Raw genomic sequence first — 16273 nt, 5'->3', positions numbered from 1 at the left:
TTGAATAGGTGGAATAAATAAACATTAATATTTCTTTGACTTTAGACTCCCGATTTTCGACAGTTTTTCCTGCCTCCCGATTATTCTATTATTTCTTCCGATTTTAGTGTATTTTTTGGTGAACTTCAAACATTTGTTTTCAAATCTCGCCATTTCAGCATTGTACGCCAGTGGCTGGAAGTCTTTCGCTCATTGGCTGCTTTCAAATGAAATATCGACGTTTATTAATACGAAAAATACACGCGAATGTGTGATGTTTATTGAAACCTGTATTTCGCGGCGCATATATCAATTGTAAATCTCTCTTTCTCGCGTGCTATGTTTGTGTTCGTTCTATTCTATATACTAGTCGGTAGATTTGGAGTCTATTTTAGTAATTTAGTAGTAAAATTTTGAAGATGGTGACTAGTGATTTTTCTGAAGATTTTTAGGAGTCATTTGGAGAAAATTCTGATGAATTTTAATTTAATACTTGATAAAAATAGCATTGCGCTTCACATAATCATGGTGGAGCATGATGCCTTATGTTAATCTATGCATTTGCTAAGTAATGGCATCTAACTGCATGACTGATTCACACGTGTGGAGCATGAGCTCACACCATATTCGGAAGACGTATCAGAGACCGATCATCTCACTCGCATACTTCATGTGAGGAAATCGAGATGTTTAATTTTTAGCCTTAGTTAGGTTTTGAGACAATAAGTGTTATAATATATACCATGGTACTCCTGTATTTTGCAAGACATGTAGAATAAACAGTTTTGACCAGTTGTATTTCCTCATTTTCATATCAAAGTCTCCTGAATTTTTTGTTTTGTAAAGTTGGCAGGTATGAGATACTGAGTATTTTAAGAAGAGTTCATGCTGCTAGTTGCAGTACTTAAGAAGATATTAATTATTGACTGTTGCTGTTTGAGAAAAACACAGTTATAGCTTTCACTAATTTTCTTACAGTTGTACAAAGTTTTCATGACATAGTTGCAAAGACTTGCACTACTGTATAACTTAGTTTGTTAAGAAGACCCACAGGTAGCGCAAGAAGTCAAAACCTAGAAATACAATTTTTACACCACAGATACCTTTGTTCAGCTCTGCTGTAAAATTTCCATTGCCAACTCTGGGTCCCTTTCCACGCAACTGATCACATATGATGATAATTTCTTTACATGCTACTTTTCATTTCCATTAAGTCTTAAAGTGAAACATTGAAAATGCAAGATAGCTGTGAAACAAATGTCATTTCAAGTTTTTTTCTCATTAAAAAGTGTCCTTTAGCAATATTGTCATTGTGTGACCTTAATTTGCGTTCTTCATTTTCAGATGATGGGAGAGGAAGTAAAGCTTTCCGCGTTTACCCATTAGTTAAGCTGTTCTTTGAATTGCGTAATGCCTGTGCAAGACATAAACATAATCAGAATGAAGGAGTTGGGTTCCCTGTAGAAGCTCTGGCAGAAAGGGAACTTGATAAAGACATGTTCAATTTTACTGCAGGAATCTCCTGTGCAGTGAGTATTATAACTTCTTGTTACAATAAAACATTGCAAGCTTTTTTTTTTCCCCTCAGATTTTTCTTGTTCCCACATTTTAATCATCGGTTCATACCTTTTTCTGACCTTTTCCACTGTCCAAGTTTTTCATTGATAAAATGTAATTTTTTTTATGAGTGTTCTGGGTTCTTTATCAAAGTTAACATAATTCATGGAGAATGTTTTTGCTCAATCCCGAGATGGCTCCTGAAATAGTTATTCTTTATGTCTTGCCCTGTACGTAGACGTATAACAACCGTTGAACTGTATATTTACTTCTCGTGTCCGTACACACTGACATGTAAGACAGGAATTGGACTTTGCATAAATTATTCATTTATACTGCTATTTCTGTGTTTTGTGTTCCTTATTTTACAACCTATTTTGCAGATGCACAAGATTTGTGTGCATAATAAAAAAGTGTTTCTAATTACTTACCTTTTAATTGCTCCTTGCCATTAGCTGCTGTAGCCAGACACAATTTGGTGCTAATATTGAGATGTACAATCCATTGGCTTTCAGACATATAAAGTGGATTTACATCGCTAGTACCTTATCCAAAGGTATAACACAGTTGTCATGACTTACGAAATGACCCTTATATGAGGGGATCTGGAAGAAGGCATTGTGATGTTTCCGGCAAACATGTCCGAACGGACATTGAACAAATTAGACCAGATTCAGATTTTTACAAGTTTTAATTAAAATATTCATAAGAATTGGTGCATTCTCAGAAAGAACAAAATTACTTACACCCTAGAAGGCCCCTTCTTCTTGCCACAATACGACTCTGCATTGTCATACACAAAATACAGGCACACGTTTTAGCTTTACGAACTGGAGAAAACCCAATTTTTAATAACACTGCCCTGCGTTGGTTTGATTGTCACCATACTATATATGTTTTTAGAATGACTTTTGCATCCTGAAATATGATCCAGAGGTATTTTTCCCGCATCACATTTCTTTATAAATCTTTAAAAATCCAATATTTCTTCTTTTATGCACATTCATGCATACATTACTTTGTTAGAAGTATTGCCTTGAGTAAGTTTTCTGAGTTTATTTATTAATGTGAACTGTTGCATACACATGGCAACCCTGGATAATCACATCACAGCTTAAAGTTGACAACACTGTACAACATAGGAGGTTTTAGTGATTAATGCCATTCTGTTGCAGTGCTTTCTGCGCTTCAGTCCTGGGTCATACTTCACTTGCTAATGAGAGTAGGTAGTGTCCTGTATGCTGAGTGATATACTGTGTTAATCTTTATATTGATGTTATATCAAAATGTCACGTCGTAGCTGCATGAACAGTGCAGCAATATTCTGCTATATGTGTAAAAGTTTCGTGCCGATAAAACAGTGGTGCAGTATAACAGAGTTCATCAGAAAGGCCTACTGTGTGTATTTTGGCATCAACTTGGGGGGACGAAAACAAGGCATGGCCACCTCATAAAGTTTGTAGGACCCGTGTTTGATTACGACAACGAGTGAGCAACGCTGCCATTTGGAATACCAATGGTGTGGCAACAACCTACAGACCATAGTTTTCATTGCTACTTCCGTTCATTAAATGTGAAGCGAAAAAAAGTAAGATTGTGTATCCAAACAATATTTCTTCTGCAATTCTACACATTCCTTCATGGCCCTGATGTACCGGTACTGCAGCGTCCGAAACAATTAAATGATGACTCCCATTCTGAAGATGAGGCAGAAATGGCCGGTGCTAACTTTAACTACTTTTTCTCACCAGAAGTTGCTGGGGGGGAAAAAGAAAAAAAAAAAAAAACTTTTCGAGCAAAGTGCGTTAAAATGACTTAGTTCGAGATGTTGGTCTTGCGAAGGAATCTTCTGAGGTAGACTCCGTGAAAGAAACACGTTGGCACCAGGGACAATGTACTATTGGTACAAACAGCACGAAGAAGAATACCGTGTTTACTCGGGTATTAGACCCCTTTTTTTCCCACCTTACAGCCAAAAATAGTAAAGGGGGGTCCAATATGCGATAACCTCAAAATTTTATGCAGCGAACGCGTGACTTCTAGGCTATAAAGAGCTATAAATTGTACGTGTAAATATTCTATACTATTATTTAACAAACTTAGAATGTATTTGCAGTTATACCCTCTATTTTTATCGGAAGGCAGTATTTCTAAACGTAAAAAGACAATAAATGGTGGAAACGACTGTTAGGCCTACAGTACATATAAAAGTCAGTTTTACTCACTCATATCACGTCATTTGTTACATCTCATTAATTCCTCTGGTGAGGAAGGGCATACAGCCGTAAAAACCGTTACGAAGATTCGTCTTGCTTCATACTCGACCCTGTAGAAAAAGAGGGATAAAGGTATCGTGTTGTCATATAATTATATATTGATACAAAGGAACTTAATGGCAAGTCATTTGTCTCTGTTAGTTCAGCAGTAGGCCTACCACACAGTCAACCTAATCACTGCTTTCATTTGAATTATCGCCTTGCGCCACCAACTTCCCTGCCCTGCTACCGGCATGTCGGCATTCCAAGTGATGTCATCTTCACTGTCATCTCGTCAGTTGCATCAGCCATGCTTCATTCTCTTTGAGCAGCCATGCATTGCAATCAAGAGCATTCGAGGTCCCGTCTTTTTTGAACCTTTTAAACATAATTTCGTTCCCGGCTATAGAGTCTAAACAGTGTGAATCTATTCCCAAATGGTTTCTGGGTATGGTCTCTGATATTCCCAGTTGGTGTATGTGTAACAGAAGCCACTCCTTCCGAATAAAGCCGTGCTGTAGAAGGCATGCCAAACCATCAGCTGATAACTAGCGTATGTTACGAGTTGTACTTCCGAATGTAATACATAGTAACTGGAAACATTCTTTTGATAACTGTGGCTTTTGAAACACAGACTCTTATTTTTAAGTACATTTCATGCTGGTTCTGTACATTTATCACATCAGGATTTACATAAACAGCTGTCCATGAGATAAGACAGACCACATTGTTTAGGTTAGGTATATTATCGCCCTAATAGTGCCAAAAGTTCCTAGACGGAAAGAATGAAAATAAATAACAGGAAAATATACCACATTTACGGATATCTACAGGTGTGGCGGTAATGCGTTTTATTACCATAATGTTTAATTTCGTACGTTCGTTGTGTCCTTTTTTATTAACGCGTACCGTAGTATATTTTGTTTGGCGTCTCCGAAAATTGTTTAAAGTGCATGGAGACATAAAATTATTATTATTATTATTATTATTATTATTATTATTATTATTATTATTTGTTAGGTACGTTGGCTAGTAAAACAATCCTTTTAATTGTATAGCTTTTATAACGTTTTAAAGTTACTTCTCTCCAAATATATACTGGTACCTGTATTGGTCCGAGTTACGAGATATTAAATGACCACTTTGTTGATGATCTCGCCTGCTGTATGAATAGCAACAACCGTGAATATTTCTCAACTAAAGTAAACTCGTTTCCTCATCCCGAGGTGATACAGCTGTTTTTAGACACACCCCCAGTGGAGGGGAGTTACTTGTACCGCTTTTACCGCATATCAACCTTCCTGCCATCCGTAAATCTCTGGCAGTACGGTACCGGGAGTCGAAGTCAGACTCCCGAGAACAGCAACTAATTGTGCTAACCATTACGCTGGTGGACATCATTAACTACAAAAAACAAGACATATAGCACAACTGATGCATGCTTGAAGCTAGGCCTATTCACCTATTTGTGCAACGTCATCAGAGCTGCAGTAAACCTACGCTACGGAGATGGACATTTCTTAACTACGAAGCACAGATGTACCGCATGGATTCGATGCGTTTTCATTGCGTAGGTCGTACGGACGAAACTATTCACAAATTAGTGCGATGTCTTTGCTGGCAAGATGTAGTGTTTACAGTGCACCATGTCTTCTGGTATGGGCTAGTATAAATTTGTTACTCTCATTGACTTGTCACAGTCTCATCCTTGGCTATGACAATATGAAAGTGACAGAGGTATGAGCGATGCTAGTAATGTCACTCCTGATGCAGCTAGTCCCTGTTATGAATGATGTGAAAATGTCGCTCATAGGGCCGGTTGGTGCATGCATTTCAGTGGGCTTGGCAGACTGATATGTAAAAGCAACTTCTGGCTCTCTGAGGAAAGCAACGGGAAACTACCTCACTCCTCATTTCCCTAGTACGCCTCTTCAGTGACGCCTAGGCCATTTATGACAGCTGTTGGCGGAACTGTGGAGGATCAAACCAGCCTCCGGGCTGAATACCCATCATACAACAACATCAGAGCTGCAATAAGACTCGTACCCGCTTCGAAGCGGAATCGTTCTTCTCTGATGAATTACATTGGGGGGTCTTATATGCAAGAATTTTTTTTTCATTTTCTTCGTCTCAAAAACCGGAGAGGGGGGGGGGATCTAATACACGAGTAAATACAGTATCTATTCTCATTTCTGACGAGGGAACTTTGGTTTACAGCAACAATGTTTCGGGGATTGTGTTGAAACTCAGTACCACATAATGACCCTACTTGCTGGAGACTTTTTGATGATGCCTTCAAGCATAGTTTGAAGTGTGTTCTTTTTCACAGTGTAAACCAACTTGGATCAGTTCCCATTGCTTATTCAGTTATTATGTGAGAAACATACGAAAATGTAATGATGATGTTGATGTGTCAAGTATCAGGAACACAAATGGCAAGTGTGTGGTAACTAAAGTGATAGGTATTCTGACAGGTCTACAAGCATGTTCCACAAAACATCCCTGTTCTCTGTATGAGTGGGAGAGTCGAGCGGGGTCACAAGATTGAATTCAAAAGGAATGGCTCCCATGTAGACAGTGGCTTGAAAAACGTAAAGCAAAGTGTTGTTGGCAAGCCCAATATACTCTTACCCCCACTTCATATCAGACTAGGACTTACAAAACAATTTGTTAAGGCTATAAACAATGGAAGTGAATGCTTCCAGTATCTGTGTCATCATTTCCCAGGCATCAGTAATACCCAAATCAAAGAAGGTATCTTCACAGGTCCAGATATCAGAAAACTTCTTGCCGATACTGGTTTTAAGTTTTAATTTGGAAGTCAGCTCTAATTATAGTAAACATTTTAAAATATCATGGATGGTATGTTAATTGTTTAGAACATTGATAAGCAATATCTTAATGGGGGAGAACAAGAAGAGGTGAGGCTTTTTTTTAAAATTTGAAAAGTGTTTCAGACTATAACAAAATCGAGCAGAACATTCAGAATGGTAGCATTCCGGAATGCAGTCCAAAACTCTCTTGACAATACAAAGGATCCAGACTACAAACAAATAGTGGAGAGAATGCTTGTTTCTTTCCAAGATTTAGGATCTACTATGAGTTTAAAGGTGCACATGTTACACTCACATCTGGACTATTTCCCTGAGAACCTACGAGTGCTAAGGTAAGAGGAAGGAGAAAGATTTTACGAGGATCTAAAGGAAATTGAATGCAGATATCGAAGGAAATTGAACCAAAACATACTGGTAGTTACTGAAGAGAGAAAAAATCCAACTATACCTCACAAAAGAAAAGCAGCAAAGCGAAGTTCCTTAAAATAAGTCAAGATATACAATTGAAACCATGGACTTGGAATTCTGCGACATGTCACCAGGCTTATATATGATCAATTTTGGACCACTAGGCTCTATGTACACAATTCTTATGCTCATAAATATAAAGTGTAATAGTAGTGTGTTCAGATGATCACTATTTGAATAATATGCAATGATGATCAGAAAATTTAAATTCACAGTCTAGTGTAATTCAACAATTCAGAAGCCAGCTCTCATTATAGTAAAAAACATTTTAAAATATCATGGATGGTACGTTAATTGTTTAGAACATTGATAAGCAATATCTTAATGGGGGAGAACAAGAATAGCTGAGGCTTTTTTTATTTTTATTTGAAAAGTGTTTCAGACTATAACAAAATCAAGTTTTTGGCAATTTTAGTTTAAAAATTTATTAATGTGAAATTTTGTTTTTATGTAAATTAAAGAATAAAATTTTTCTTGAGGATTATGGAAATCTTTTATCACTGAGGAAGAGAACAGACCTTGATCTCGAAACATGTATGAAACCAATGTAAATTCAATAAGTTATATATATTATTTGTATTGTATACGTATTGACAAGGCAGACTTATTACAGCTCCGTTATACCGGTTTTTCGGTAAGTAGTACTAGTCAATATGGATCAGATAAAACCGAATAGGGTCAAGTTTATTAACACTAGCAGTTAACTTGTCTATATAAAAATCAGAGTTTTGTCTGTACATTGCTCAGAATTTAAAAAGCATGGTATTTCTGTATCAGTCATGCCCACAGTAACAAGGCAATGCATTTTTTACTTTTCTGTAATTTCTGTTTGTCTGCCTGCATGCCTGCCTGGCTGCCTGCCTGTATGTATGTATGTACGTATGTATGTATGTATGTGTGTATGTACGTACGTACGTATGTATGTATGTACATGCATCACGAGAAAACGGCTGAAGAGAATTTAATGAAAATCGATATGCAAAGTTGGGGAATAAGTCGCTACAATCTAGGCCATAAATAATTTTATTCACGCTGACTGAAATGGTAGTTTAGTGGAACGCCTAAAATTTAGTTCTCAAATATTTGTTATTAATGGTCGTATCTTAACAAAAATCGGTAAGGGAAGTCAGGGAATAAGTCGCTACAACCTAGGTCATAAATAATTGCATTCACACTGAGAAAAATGATAGTTTCGGGAAAGGCGTACATTGGAATTATTAAATATTTATGTTACTAATGGTTCTATCTTAATGAAAATTGGTATTCAAAGTCAGGGAATAAGTCACTATAATCTAAGCTAAAAATAATTTTATTCATGCTGAATGAAATGGTAGTTTAGGGGAAGGCTTAAAATTTAATTCCCAAATAATTATGTTATTAGTGGTCATCAAGAAGTAAGTATAAATAACCACCTAATCGATACTTTATTAATGCCTCAGGCAAAATTGAATAAAATTAAAACTTACAGGACATGTTTCGACCACTTAGTGGTCCTCTTCAGCTGTATAAATAAAGAACTGAAAAGAAAAACATTATGACAATAAGCACAAATAAAAGTTCTTTGGAGACTTGACAAAAATGGAGGTCATCAGAATAGGTCATCTTGCCTCTCGTTCTTGTTTGGAAAAGATGTTTATTCTGCACTGTCTAGAGGGTCTGTCTTTGAGCGCGACCTGGTGAAGTAACGATGTGATACAGTTTGACAGTTCATGGAAAGCTCTGGAGAGAAGGGAAGTAGAGTAACTCTTTAGCATGCCATTCCTCTGCTTCATACATTTCCCGATACTTCTGGTACGTAACACACTGGTTCATCATAGCATTCGAGCTAGTCAATCCCTACTCTGAGGCACTGATTGGAATGAGCAGTGTGCATATTTAATGGAATAATGACAGAGGAGTGTTCACGGCCGTCTGCAGCCTGGTCATTCCAGCTCTGGAAATTTGGACTGTTAGATGGGCACCGTAGTACTGTTACAAGTTATAAATCTCATTTTCCAACCGCATTGGAGTTCAGAGTATCAAATTATTATAATTAATGAACCACCTTTCCAATACACAAAATCCTTATATTTAGGATGAAACCATTTAATCACAAATTGGACATGTTTCACTCAACTTTGTGAGCATCATCAGCAATAGTTAACATAAATCATTGGTGGGTCAGGGCCCTGATCCTGGTGTATATCACAAAAGAATGTCTAATATACATTGATAAAAATATATAAATTTAACACTTTAAAAATAATCAATAAGATTATTTATGTCTATTAAAACAATTTTTTTTTTTTTTTTAATCATTCAGATTGTTTAAAATGTAAAAACGGAATGGATGGCTTAAATGTTAAAAATAGTATATGGTAATTAGATGTTCTTAAAAATCGTTGTCCAGCATATCTACACTCGATTATATTAAGACTGTTTATGATAAAATCAGTTTTTCAAATCAGGGTGAGTTCTTATTATAGACTATGTTGCTGTTTTTTAAGAATAAACATGATGAGAAACGCTAAAATCGCACATGATGGTTGAAAAACGAGTTCACTGGTGATAAAATGTCGTCTAGATTGGCGTAATTTAGCCTTTATGGGACTCCTTGCGTTGTAATTTCTGCCATTATTTTATGCAGAAATATGTTGAAATTGTTCTTCTAACGAAAAAAATGCTGATCTATTATATCACTGGTGATAAAATGTCGTCTAGATCGGCGTAATTTAGCCTTTATGGGACTCCTTGTGTTGTAATTTCTGCCATTATTTTATGCAGTAATAAGTTGAAATTGTTCTTCTAACGGAAAAATGCTGATCTATTATATGAAATTGATCGAATGTATCCTGAAAAAGAAAAAAGGGGGAAATATGAGTGTCGTCTATTGGAAAATTTAAAGTGTGTAGCACTTTAAGGAGATGATAACGGAAAGCACTTACCCGTGTGTGAACTGGTCCCTTGGTTATTTACTTAGGTTTGACGGTAACTGGCTTACTGCTGCGTGTATTGTACGAATGCGGTCGCGGAGACGGGGAAGGTAGCGGTGAGGGGAAGGGAGGCGGGGCATTGCGCGAGTTGTCGGCCAATGGGGAGGATGCAATGGTAGAAAGCGTTGTGGGAGTGGCTACTGTTGTTGCTGATGCTACGGGAGGATTAAAAGCATGTTTATAATGGAAAATCTTCAGGAAATTATTAGCATTAATTCCGAATTTAGCAATTAATTTGGGGATTTGTTCAATTATGGGACTGTTAATATCCGATACTTCATTTAAATTACTATCCTTATTGAAGTATTGGTCCAAGGAAATGTAAACATTTTCATACCCGGTCATTAGACTGCTTTTATTTATGTATTTGAGTATTTGCATATCTTGATCGATAGTACTGAAATTATGCCCTGTGTCTCTCATATGAATACTCATAGCGGAATGTTTTCTGTGTTTCAGGGCATTATAATGTTCTAAATATCTTATTCGAAAACTGCGTCCAGTTTGCCCTATATAAGAAAAATTGCACTGTGTGCATTTGAGTCTATATATTCCCGAGTTTGAGTATTTGTCGTAAATTGTATTGACAGAATTAGAATTGAAAAAGATATTACGATTGGTGTTATAGGTTCGGTATGCGATGTTAATATTATGCTTATTTAATGGTTTAGTGACATTATAAATAGCTGGGTTGGTGAAAGTAAAAATAGCGAAATTTGTTCTTTTGGTTTTTTCGGGAACTAGTGTAGTTGAATTCTTTAGTTTAATTTTACCTATGATTCTGGTCATCATTTCAGGTTTAAAACCATTCGTCATGGCTAGTTCTTTGATGAAACGTATTTCTTTTTCTCGATTAGCTTTAGAAAGGGGAATGTTCATGGCCCTGTGAATCAAGCTGTAAAATGTAGCTTGTTTATGGGAGTGAGGGTGCAAGGAATCGCTTTTTATTGTTATAGGGGCGGCAGATGGTTTCCTGTAAATTTGGTAAGTGAACTCATCTTTATCTCTAGTCAAGGTTAAATCTCGAAAGTTTAGGGAGTTGTTGATCTCGTCCTCTTTAGTAAACTGAATACTAGGGTTAAGGTTGTTAAGAAGCCTGAGTACGTTGTCACTATTATTCAATTGTTTATCTATGATTACCAATGTATCATCCACAAATCTCAGCCATAGATTTACGCCGTTAATTTTGTCAATTATTAATTTGGTTTCCATATCGTCCATAAAGATATTGGCAAGAATGCCGGAAATTGGGTCGCCCATTGCTAATCCTTTTTGATGATATATTTTATTATTAAATGTGAAATAGTTATTGTTAAGTACAAATTTCATGTGCGATTTTAGCGTTTCTCATCATGTTTATTCTTAAAAAACAGCAACATAGTCTATAATAAGAACTCACCCTGATTTGAAAAACTGATTTTATCATGAACAGTCTTAATATAATCGAGCGTAGATATGCTGGACAACGATTTTTAAGAACATCTAATTACCATATACTATTTTTAACATTTAAGCCATCCATTCCGTTTTTACATTTTAAACAATCTGAATGATTAAAAAAAAAAAAAAAATTGTTTTAATAGACATAAATAATCTTATTGATTATTTTTAAAGTGTTAAATTTATATATTTTTATCAATGTATATTAGACATTCTTTTGTGATATACACCAGGATCAGGGCCCTGACCCACCAATGATTTATGTTAACTATTGCTGATGATGCTCACAAAGTTGAGTGAAACATGTCCAATTTGTGATTAAATGGTTTCATCCTAAATATAAGGGTTTTGTGTATTGGAAAGGTGGTTCATTAATTATAATAATTTGATACCGTAGTACTGTTCGTTAAAAGTGAGAAAATGTGCAGTTTTTCATTTGATCGAGTATTTTATATGATAACATTGCTTTCAATCGCTACATTCCTACTGCGTTTTTGTAATGACTTATGTTGACTTCAGTTAGGAAAACCACAAAGTCAATCTTTCTGATAATCCCGTAGCGAAGCACGGGTACATCAGCTAGTTAGAAATAAATGCTGAAGTAAATGATCGCTTAATTTTAATGCTATGTACTGAAATGATGTATGTGATACACCTAAAGATACAACACAGTGCATCACTGATTTCAGAGGTTATTTTATATTTGCTCGCGTCTGGTTAAATTTCTGAAAGGCTCTTCCCATGTAAATTTATAGCAACAAAAGTTGTTGTAATTACTCTCCTGGTGCTTAAAATACATTTTCATGATACATATCTGGTTAGGTTAGGTCACATTTGAGTTATAATTACTCTCCTGGTGCTTAAAATACATTTTCATGATACATATCTGGTTGGGTTAGGTCACATTTGAATAAGAGAACTGAAACGTTTATTACTGAAGCCTCTGAAATGATACTGTTACAATGTTTAAGAATGTAATTGAACATGCACTTTCAAATAGTATCGGAATTAGGAAAATAACGAACAAGCCATAGTATGGAAAACATCCATAAAAACACAAGTTTTGAACAAACTTTTAACGCGTGTGAGGTTTTTTCTTCTGACTTTTATGAAAAATATGATACAAGTACATTTTGCTATAGCGAGTAAATTATTCACCGTTATGACTTCTCGCTATATACCCACACAAAATTGTGATGTTCTGAAGTCTCTCTGTCATTTCATGCTTTTAAAAATATCCACTTTTTCATTGGTGCTGCCTTTCTGCAAATGTTAATATTTTGTATTTCACTTGAGTGTGTATGGACAGAGCCATTGGCGGCATATTTTCGTAATAAACAATTGCTGATACCTGTGAAGTATTGTACTAACTTTAATTTCCTGCAGCACTGTATGAAAATTCATCAGTGACCACTGGTAGAATGAAGTATAGTACACAGTGAAAACAAGTGCTTGTTTCCTGGAGTGGAACAAGCAGGCTTGCCTAACCTCTCTAATCCCAGCACTCTGGCTCACAGTCTGCCGATATTGTGGGCTGAATTTCACAATTTTGCCTCACAGTCGTGTTGGAATTTGGAAATAACGATGCCAATGAGGTGCAAAGGTGGGAAAAGTTGATATGATTGGCAGTTATGGTTTGGGTGAGATAAATGATCTTGCGGACAGGTTTGTTCAATTTTGTCAGCAGGAGAGCTTTGTTGTGACATATTTTCTGTAAGTTACCGGCATGGAGATTGTACACCTGGAAATCGAGTGCTGAAACTGAATCAAAAATTGAAAGGAATCACATTGTATACATCATGATTATGGAGAGATTCAGAAACTGCATTAAGGCAGTGAAGGCAAATCCTGGTGCTGATGCTTTATTGTATCATAATCCATTGGTCACTAAAATTAAGCTGAAATCAAAGTTTACAAAAGTGTGTGTCAGTCCTAAACTTTGCAAACAGCTCAAACAGCTTTCCAACCAGAGTGCAATATTGAAAGACATCGAAAGCAGTTGAGTCTATTCAAAACAATTGTACTGGATACAAGAAATCATCATTTGATACAAATCAAGCTGGTAGGAATAAGACCAATAATTTGGAAAAGTATAAAGAACTCCAGACCAAAATCTGCCAGATTTTAAAGGCCAAAATCTGAATGTATGGATAACTAATGTAAGGAAATAGAAGAATGTGAATGTAAGCGATACTTTTAACATGCACAAAAAAAGTTCAAGACGCTGCAGGGTTAGCTACTAGGAGGACAAATGGGCTTGTAAAATAATTGAGGGATGATTGGCATCAGACTTGAAGAAAAACTGTCTGGAAAGTTGGAGACCGATCTTTTCCAAAATAATAGTGGACGTTGTTCTTCTGTTTGTGACACAGGTGGACTATTAATAACTCTCTACGAAGTAGAATAAGCACTAGAGAAGGGCAAAAAATGGAAAAGAACCTTTACTTGATTGTATAACAGTAGAAATATTAAACATTCTTTTTAAAGACCAATCATAGGATCCTCGTAATTGGGATCTTACTTCACAGCCAATATATACATGTTTTAGCACTTATTGGTACCAAAATAATCTCTGGGCTGATGGAAACCCAAGCCATGCTGGAACTTAAAAGCCAATTAGTCATTTTTTCTGACCTAGATTAGTGTGTTAGGCTTATTTCTCCATTTGTATCAAGTTATTCCTACTTCATGGGTGCAATACATCAACAGCAAAGAAATATACCCCATGAGCTTGCTGTTGCCTGTCATGATCCTAAGGATTAGACAGGCTAAGGACTGGGTTAGGAATTTTTGGGAGCTAATACTAAACAATGACAAGACCAACTTCCCAACACACAAAATTCCCTTCACCTGTATTATCTTAAATTAGCACACTGTACAAGTACAAATATACAATTAAGAATCTTGAACCCTTTTACAAGTATATTTATAGCTCTTGGTTAGAGATAGTCTCTCTCAAGTCCTTGACTATCCAGTTTCTTTACACTCTTCAACGCAGTAATGTTAAACTCTGTGAAACTTGGTGATTACTTAGTTTGTGATTGAAGTCTTCTCCTTCAGTCAGCACCTGACTTCTTTCTTGATCTTTTCTCTGCACCCATGACACCGTGGTTGTCTTGCGCGACACAGTGTTTAGTTGAAGGAAGGTGCAAAACCAAAACTCAAACCCAGCACCTCCAATACTCCGTTGTTATTCACTCTAGCAAATTTCCCTTCGCTGCGGTTTGCTTTGCACAATCTTCGCGCTATCTGACTGATCTCGCCTGGCCACGTACAACTCTGTTATGGCTTACTGCACTGTTATGGCTTATAGTCACATTCACCCTGCTTACACAGCGGCTAGCTAGATTCTCTCGGTCTGTCGAAGAACTTCTCCCTTTATTCTCAATTCGATGCTTCCGGAATCTTTACCCCTCTGGAGATCTGTTGTTCAAGTCTGATTGGCTCATGTGTTCCTCCCACTAACTGATGGGGAGTGACATCGAATCTACTCGAACAAGTGGCTTCTTACTGCGTCAAAAATCTACGTAATATTTCCTTCCATTGGCTTCTAGAAATGCTCTCACAACTTTCTACTGCGTTTCTGTTTCACACTGACGGTGTGTTGTCGGCTGTTACACAACATTATACATGCACTAACTTTGCATTGCACCAACTAGCCTCATGTAAAACTTACATGAAATCTTATGCCCAGAACACTTTGAATTTTCCACTTAATAAAATTGTTTCTCAAACATTCAAAACACTATAACTTATTGCCACTGTTGCATGATCATCTGAACTCTAGATCGATACTCCCTATCTCTAGTCTCGGAGGTTGCGGATTCGAGACTCGCTCAAGTCGGTTCTCTCAGCACTGAGACATAATAATAATAATAATAATAATAATAATAATAATAATAATAATAATAATAATAATAATAATAATCGTATGGCCTCAGCTACCGTTTGCAGACATTTCGATTTGACGCCATCTGGCTGTCTGCTCGTCAATTTCGACGTTCCGGCTTACTCTGTCTGCCATCTAGCGGACCTAGAGTAAACCGGATCTCTCTTGGGCGTCAATGGCTGAGATTTAATTAATTTTGTCGGGTAAATACCAAATGTATCACCAGAGATCTTTTACATGCCGACATCGTACGACATGGAGTGCCGAATGGACTTTTTTCCGCCCTTCAAAAATCCGACTACCTCTGCCGGGTTTGAACCCGCTATCTTGGGATCCGGAGGCTGACACTCTACCACGGATCCACAGGGGCAGCTACTGAGACATGAAAGGGGTACTTTGCAACACATGGTCGTGACATGCCACACAACATCCCAACATAAAGACTGCAGAGAACATTTTGTTAAGTGACCTCTATAAACTTGCTGCATAGTTTCAAAAATGGAGGTTTCAACCCAGCACAAAAAAAGACAGAATTATCTTGCTTCCACCTGAACAATAAAATGGCAGACCTTAAACCTATGTATCAATAATTGGTTCTCTGCTACCGTATTATCCTTACCCAAAGTATCTTGGCTTAATCCTTGATCGTACACACTCATTCACAAACTGTGCGATACCTCTTGAGGTGCTTCAGCAACTACATTGAGATCCTCTGTACCAGATGAGTTGGCTGTGCGGTTAGGGCCGCGCAGCTACGTGCTTTCATCCGGGAGAAATTTGGTTCGAACCCCACTGTGTCGGCAGCCCTGAAGATGGTTTTCTGTGTTTTCTCATTTTCACACCAGGCAAATGCTGGGGTTGTACCTTAAGGCCACGGCC

The 16273-nt window shown here is 36.8% G+C and overlaps 1 protein-coding gene across 3 annotated transcripts in view; it reads left to right on the top strand.

Annotated features, from left to right (window-relative positions):
* The window catches only part of LOC136883454 (protein maelstrom homolog), a 228650-nt gene that overhangs the window by 113377 nt on the left and 99000 nt on the right, over positions 1 to 16273 (top strand). For all 3 annotated transcript variants that reach the window (XM_067155759.2, XM_067155761.2, XM_067155760.2), the window contains exon 7: positions 1324 to 1508. In XM_067155759.2, the coding sequence (XP_067011860.2) occupies positions 1324 to 1508 (185 nt within the window). The remainder of the gene's footprint in view (positions 1 to 1323; positions 1509 to 16273) is intronic.

Source organism: Anabrus simplex, chromosome 11 (assembly GCF_040414725.1).
Source record: "Anabrus simplex isolate iqAnaSimp1 chromosome 11, ASM4041472v1, whole genome shotgun sequence".
In the NCBI taxonomy this organism is placed as follows: domain Eukaryota; kingdom Metazoa; phylum Arthropoda; class Insecta; order Orthoptera; family Tettigoniidae; genus Anabrus; species Anabrus simplex.
The sequence above is the reverse complement of the archived record's forward strand: the minus strand, read 5'-3'. Positions and strand labels throughout refer to the sequence as shown.